This window comes from Melanaphis sacchari, unplaced genomic scaffold (assembly GCF_002803265.2).
Source record: "Melanaphis sacchari strain LSU unplaced genomic scaffold, SCAv2.0 Contig59_pilon_pilon, whole genome shotgun sequence".
Taxonomy (NCBI): domain Eukaryota; kingdom Metazoa; phylum Arthropoda; class Insecta; order Hemiptera; family Aphididae; genus Melanaphis; species Melanaphis sacchari.
In genome coordinates, this window is record NW_020271423.1 from 1335002 (window position 1) to 1343137 (window position 8136).

The 8136-nt window shown below is 27.3% G+C and overlaps 1 protein-coding gene across 1 annotated transcript; it reads left to right on the forward strand.

Moving 5' to 3' along the window:
• Nucleotides 1–1077: 1077 nt before the first annotated feature.
• LOC112600041 lies at nt 1078–7487 on the forward strand. Its single transcript, XM_025347174.1, has 6 exons — nt 1078–1170; nt 1283–1459; nt 3906–3959; nt 4052–4230; nt 5644–5886; nt 7297–7487. Exons 2-5 carry the CDS (start codon nt 1294–1296, stop codon nt 5878–5880), a joined length of 636 nt encoding a protein of 211 aa, XP_025202959.1. The 5' UTR covers nt 1078–1170; nt 1283–1293; the 3' UTR covers nt 5881–5886; nt 7297–7487.
• The last annotated feature ends 649 nt before the right edge of the window (nt 7488–8136 follow it).

Genomic DNA, 8136 nt, shown 5'->3' on the forward strand with positions numbered 1-8136 from the left:
ACAATATATCCAGCTATATAATCAAGTATTTCATTAGTATATCCTCTTAATTCTATACTTGAAAGAACATCTAAATAATTATCGATTTCTGTTTCATCTATCTAAGTTATTATCAGATTTTATAATGCATCTTTTCTCAGAATGGAAATCTAAGGCATCACCATCAGGAGTAACAAAATTTGAACAATTTCCACTTTCTACAACAATATTTTCGGTAAATAACAATTGTCTTAGTGTTTTTTTAAACTGAATACAATTAGGATTATTATTAGAACCTTCTCTTGAACGAATACAACCAAAAAATAATTCAAGATGATCTTGAGACATTTTGTAAGTTAGAATATATTGTGATAACCTTCACGTTAGTGGTAATAAAAACAATAGTAGTAACCCAGAAGGAAGATTTTAAGAGAAAAATTCAATCCAGATATACTCTAAGTATTAATATACGTATTAGTATATTTATTGATGTTTTATAGATAAAACTATATAAATAATATTATTTTTTTATATAATCTGCTAGAGTATGATTATCAATTTTTTATTTTTTATAACAAAATACTATTTTTCTGAATATTAAAACAATAATAATTACTAATAAAGATGATACTATATTTATAAAATATGCTTTAGACTAAAAACTTATTCTTATAAATAAAATAAAGTATACAGGTACAAAATATATGTAACTTGAACCTTTCGATTGACAATACCGAGAAACGGCTGTACACCACGTTCCAAAACTGGTCATCGGTCAATATATAGGTGTTATACTTAACACAATAATCCCTTCGGATAAATTCCTACAGGTAACAGTGGTGGAACATACAATGAACAGTGATGGTTATAGCAGTAGGCGGTCGACTATGACAGTAACGGCAACGTCCCGTTGACCTTACTCGCATTATTTTGGTTTAGGCCAATCTGCAGACGAGATTTTTTAGAACTGTGATACGCTTGTTGAGCAGTGGGGTAGTGCTGACTACCAAGTATAGAGTACATGGTATATCTGCACCCAGAAAAACATTCCTTTTCGACTGCTACGCCATTATTGTCGCAGCCGCTGTTCGTATCGCACGGTAATTGAATATTGTCATTCGGCAGTACTAAGCGAGTTTCAACCAAGGACAGGTTACCTCTGCCGCCATCGTTATTAATTTTGTTCGATAAGTAAGTAACAACGACGATATTATTATTACTACCGCGATAAATATACTGTCGTATAACACAGGTACCTAACATTATTGTTGTTTTTTTCATATCGGATCTTATATATTTACAGTTACTGCCATAATGGATTGGTCAACGGGATTGATGTTGAGGAAACCGTGCGGCGAACTTGAGTGCTCCCAATACCAATTCTGCCAGCACCATGATCTCCAATGCTACCCATGTGAAACTTACTGTGAAAAGACATTACACAACTTCGACATCAATATATGCGAACAACAATGCCAAGGTAATTAATATTATAATCACCATAATTCTGTATAAGCCCAGAAATATGTTCATATACCTACGCGTTTTTGTTTTCACGATTTTGAAATTAAACGCGTATATCACAGTAGCTACCTATACTACTTTTTTCTAACAATTTTCGACCACAACTGATGCTTTTAGCTGTATAGATTCCTGATCACTCGAGTATATGCTTCAAACATTGTAACTAATTAGACGTAAGCTATGTATAAAGTGTATAATAATTAACTACACATTTATTTAATTAAACTAATTAAAGTCCTTTAATCTAAGATATTTAGATATTTTTAATTGATATAAATTCGGTAATTATACTAATAACAATAATAATAATTATGTCTAGCCACATCTGTTCACATTTTATAATATTATAAAATTATACCTACCTACCTTATACATAGCCACGATATAGTGCTATTAGTTTATTACTTACTATAATAATAATTTTATTGTTAAATGCAGCTGTAATTTATCTGAGATCAACCGTTTCTTCCTTTTTTTGTGGAAAAAATAATTTATTGATTTGTGATGATTAAACAGTAATCCGTGTGCACTAAGAACCGTTTTACATTACACAAACTTTTTACCCTAGAATACCATCTATTCACCGTTCTTAATTACCTACGTAATTACAGATATAAGAATTAACTATACCTACATAACTTATACCGTGATTCAAAAATTATTAATTACAATATAATGTGACAGGTGTGTCGCCGAATAAGTCAAAATGTGTCACAAAGTATATTAAATAACACAAAATAGTCAAACATTTCTGATACGAATACAAAAACTAATAGGTATTTGATAAAATTTCTATGATGATTAAAATTAAGTAATCTGTCATCGACATATTTTATGGATCTTTTATTACCATATAATATTATAGTATTTTATATTCTTATTTATTTATTCTGGGTCACAAGTATAAATTATTTTAATAGTGTGTTGCCATAACACAAAGGTTGAGAAACATCACATTATGTAGTTCTGCAGCTATCGACCATCATTATGTTTTTCTGCCCTCCGCGGGAGGCCCAATAGTCGGATTCATGTCCTTTAGATTTCAATGACTTTTTTTACCGGCAGGAATCTTTCCAAGTCAGTAAATCATTGTGATCACCGTGAACTCGAATTACTATACCTTATACCTGTAACAATAATACAACCTTAGACATCGTTATAAATGTAAATGTTTTTTTCTTTTCCTCCATAAGATTTGTTCAACGCAGCTTCAAATATCTATTGTACTACATAAGTCTTAAATCGATCGACCCTTTACTTGTTACACTATATTCTTTGGAAAATGTACGACGACAATGCGTCCCCCGATTCGCACAGGTAGATATATCACAATATATGGTCTGTGGGTGGCGAGCGCTGTTAGCGATGATTCGGTTGTATACAGCCTGAACGTATTTTTTCAACACGCGCTACAAACAACGTTCTACTCTGCGTTTATACATATTACATACATACATACCTAATATAATATTATAACGTTCCGTATACACGGTGGCGAGCTGCGACTGTTAACCGATCTTTTCGTGATCTTTTCGGTAACTGTAGCCAATGACAGCGGACCTGCTAGCGCGATTTTTTCCAAAATAGAGAATAGTCAATACAGTGGCGCCTATATCAACCTGTTGTATCTTCAACATATTATTAAATCAAGGTGGAATGAAATTTTATCATACACTACAATACTGCAAAATTTTTATTACTAAATTATGTTATAATATATAGTAGGGGTGGCCAACATGAATATGTTAGTGAACATTTGAATAAATATAACGGTACCAAGAGCCAAAATATTTATAAATACAATTTATACAATTTGATAAATCTTTATAAATTTAAACCAAAAATATTTAAATTTATTGTAATAATAAGTGTAAATTTTAATTTTATAAATAAGACACGAGCCGCGAACTGGCCACCCTTGATATATAATAATGTGGTAAATATAGGTTGGTGGTCTTTCTTTTGTTATTTTTTTCGTATTGTCCTGTATACGTTTTCACAAGAAAACCTAAAAGGAATTTTGTGCGTCAGTATTGTAATTTGTTGCTTCTGAGTATATGTATATAGGTAGATAATAAATAATAATTTATCATTTATAGTACCTATTCACGACTGTATATAATCGGCAAATACCCTCTTAAACATTATACACAGCATCTGAGAGACACCCGTTTAGATTACAAATACGTATTATATTATTTCAATATATAAAAACATTTTTATATATCAAGCATTCAACTACAATTGTTGTTAAATTAGATCATACTAAAAATGTCATAGACGTATATATAATTTTTCAGGTACATAATTTAGTGCATTTTTTGGTAACAAGTTAAAAAAATATTTAAATTTGATTTATTAATCAATTGGCATTAATTTATCGTATTAAATTTTTTCCGCAGATTACATCCATGATTACATTTTTCATTATGTAAAAGATAGCGAAATCAAAAGTGAGTAATTGTCTATAGTTATAAATTTAAAAAACCTTTACGTAGTTTATAGTTTTATACAATTTTTGATAACAAATAAAATTTGATTTCGGCTTCACTTCAAGGTATGGAAATCCTGAAATCGATGATAATTTATACGATGCTGGTGATGATTATTCTGATCGTAACAACGTGTTTCTCGTGGGCGCTTTTGTGGAGCTACAAGAAGAAGATACGGAGCATTGAAAACGGGGACATAGATCCGTACTCAAAAAAAAAAACGTATTCAATAAAGGTAAAAATACAATATACCTATATTAAGAATTATTTTTAGTTATAATATGCACTGTCTCAAACAACAGTAATTTTAGCGACGGTAAGAGTGCCGCGCTCTTAAGTGCAACACTTTATTATTCTTACAATTGTCTAGTTTTCATTTTAGGAAAGTAATTTCTCGATCACGGCTAATCATCGAAAATGAAAGCTTAGGTACGATGAAAATAAACTTTGAGTAGTATCGCGAAATTTATATGTCAACATTATGTACCTACTTTATTGTGTTTTTAAAATTCTTATAATCTGTTGTACTGCAAATAGGTAGTCTTCGTTTTTCTTCAAAAAGATCTAACTTTCCCTGATAATGATAATAGGTTGTCACAAAATGTGTATTACAATACATAATATATATCATATAAGTAATATCGCAACGAATACGGTAGAAATATTGTCCTTAGTTTCAATTATTGAATATATTATGTGCTATTACAAAAACATTATTTTACACTTAAATAATGATAATATTATATTGATGCTCTAATATTAGGAATGTTCGAGATTATTTTTTAATTATATTTGATATAAATATTCTTGAAATTTATACTCAACTCAATACTCTTTTATAGCATTAAAATTTATTAAACAAACAAAATAGTAAAACTAAAATAAAATATTTCCATGCGGTTCTAATAACATTTATAAAAATTAAGAAAAATAAATTCAAATTATTATTTGTTTTTTAAAAATATATTCACTTTCAACTTTTCAAATAAATTATTATATGGAGTCAATATAGTAGTATTGACTACACTATTTCTGTATATTGTTTATCCTATTTTATTTTATAATATATATTACACATATTATATAATAGTATGATTTAATGATAAATAATAAATATTATAAAAATAGACACTGGGAGGTGATTATTATACTGGTCATCTACCATAAATACGCTGCTGATATTTACTCTTAAGATAGACTATTTCTAGGTAGGTATTTTAAATAATTTATTAAAAATAGCTCCATTATTTTATTTATTAGAACATCACTTATGAGTTACAATGCAAAATATATTATAATAATGCAATATTGAATACTATGATATTAATAGCTTAATGTCTTAAAAATTAAGTAAGATTAGGTTAAGTATAAAGCTAATAATAGATTTATTTTATGAAGTGAAAAATTTAGCCGAAAAAATTGCCAATATTTTAAATATAGGTGTTTATATTTTTGTCATATCGTTATAATATATTCAAAGCTTTAAAAGTTGTTTAAAAATAATATTCGAAGTTTATAGAATTAAATTTAAAATTTCATATTTTTTTCGTGCCTTAATTAATTACTTTTCGACATATATAGTGCATTTACGAATATATTTAAAAGTATAGTTTATTCTAAAAATCGGGTATGTTTTTCTTTTGCCCAGTTCAAAGACAACGAGGTCAGTATAATAAGCGAAACAACGGACACGCCTTTGACTGACACAACGATAGCAGCTCAGACAACGACAAGCTCATCGTTCAATCACCAGACTTGCCACACACCTGCATCGTTACCGAACAAGCTGCCCTGCGAAGATTTCACGCTTGAAACCAAGGATTTTACTGGTTACGACAACTTGGGAATGTGGAAAGTGTCCCCCGTGTTAACTACCAAAATTTAACTGGCGGTACTTATTAAACATTTTATGAATATTTTAGATAGTTACCACTCATCTATATGGCTATATAGTAGTATGATAAATTAAGTATAGTTATTTTTTTTTAATAGTAATAATTATTTATTATTATTATAAAATAATAAAATACTTACTTAATCATATATTTTGTATTATATTACAAATATTATTAATACTCACACTTTATCTACAATAATAAACAAACTAATATCAGAAAAAAAGAAGAAAAACAAAAAAAAAACATTAGGTCTAATAATATATGACATAATATGTACATCAATTAACATTAGCTTTAGTATTAGTTCTTAAGTATTTTTTCACTTTAAAGTAAAATAATTAAACAATATAAACCCTAAATAATCAATGAATTTTCAGTCTGTACTTTTTTGAGTAATTAATTTTTTTATAATATACTATGATTTTATGCATATTAAATATATTTTTTATATCTCATAATTATGTTATACCCAATTTCCCTGAAGTTGAGAATCTAGTTAGAAAGAGCCATACTCAGAACCAATTAACATTACTGCATGATACAGATATTAACCATGATGATGGTTCTATCATAACTATTTTATATACAAAATAATATGTAAATATTCATTTTTGAAGAATTTTGTCATAATTTGAACTTCAAATGCTTTTAAAAATAAAATCTTGGCTATAATTAAAAAATATTTTCAAGTTACTAAAAATTAACTTATTTTAAATCCTATATTAAATTTTTTAAGCAGTCCTACACTACACCATTATATATATATTATATTATATCAAACTTAGGTCCTAAATGTATAAAATTATTACAGAACTCAAAAAATTATTTCATATTTAAATATATTAATAATATCGGAATTGCTATGATAATTTAATATACTTGGGGAGTAGTTGGAAATAAATTGGAGGTAAAATTGGAAAATCTTAAAAAAAAACTTGTTAATTTACGTCATTCTCTTAAAAAGTTTAAAAATAAATATCCTTGGTGTCCTACCACATTTCAAAAAATGAAAATTCTTACACACAAATACTTAGCATGTATTAAACATTAACATAATTAAAATATTTTTAAAAAAATGTTACAACTACACCATACACACACCTTAATGGCTTAACACATTTGACATTAATATTATGTTTTTTAATCGTTAATTGTCATTAACAATTAATATTAATGATATTAATAATTACGTAGTTATGTGATCATGAGTTATGAGTTTATGACAAATATTTAAGCAACGTAACTTGTTAACATGAATATACATAAATATGCTATTAAAATTAGAAGTTAACATTTATTTGTAGTATAATTTGTTAAACATTATAAAAATTTGAAAAAAAAAATATACAAAATTCAACACATTTAATATTTATTTAACATTAATTGCACTTTATTAATTCTAGTTATCAATGGCAGATAAAGATCAATCACCGTCTTCGGAAAATGATCAACGCATTAGGCTCCGAGAATTCATTGATGCAGAAGCGGATGAATAGATAGGTATGTTACCGAATGGGAAAAACAGAAAGTCGATACTAAGAGATGAAATTACAACAAAAGGAAATACTTTGACACCACAAAATAAAACCAACAAATAAAAATTAGTGATTCCTTTTAACTACTCATCAATTTGTATCATATAAGATTAAAATAATAATGTACATATTAATTATTTTTATATTTTAGTGAAAAAATGTTTATTTTTATTATATGTTTTTAACAATTGTAATATATTATGTTGTTTGATATTTCAGCACATATTTTGAATCTGATTAGGTATATATTAGACGTTTTATAGGTCACATAACTAAGAACGTTTTATAATTGTTTATATCATAATAATATATTAAAGTTGTTTGTGCATTCAAGTTTACCCTTTAGTTTTGACCACGGCTTAATATTATTTTTTCATATATGTTTACAAATATATTTTTATCACGTAAGGTAACTTCTTTGGACGACTTTATCTAAAGTTCTTGGTTGATTTTTTTTTAAATATTAGAAATTTTAAAAAAGTTATTTTCATTAAACATACACCAGTCAAGTCACATCACCGATTTATTTTGACACCATGAGAATGGCGATCAACGTACTAGTCCACCACTGTCTTACTGTCTTAAATTCTTATTTCTTAGTTTAGCTATGTCTTTCTATTTCTATAAACGTAATTTAGTACAAATATACAACGTACTTGAAGTAAAGTCCATTAAATAGTTATTAAATATTTACAGCTTATGCAGTTC

Coding starts and splice junctions, on each gene's coding strand:
- LOC112600041 (XM_025347174.1), top strand. CDS start 1,294: ATGGATTGGTCAACGGGATTGATGTTGAGGAAACCGTGCGGCGAACTT. Junction 1,460..3,905: donor ATGCGAACAACAATGCCAAG/GTAATTAATATT, acceptor TTTTTTCCGCAG/ATTACATCCATGATTACATT. Junction 4,231..5,643: donor AAAAAACGTATTCAATAAAG/GTAAAAATACAA, acceptor TCTTTTGCCCAG/TTCAAAGACAACGAGGTCAG.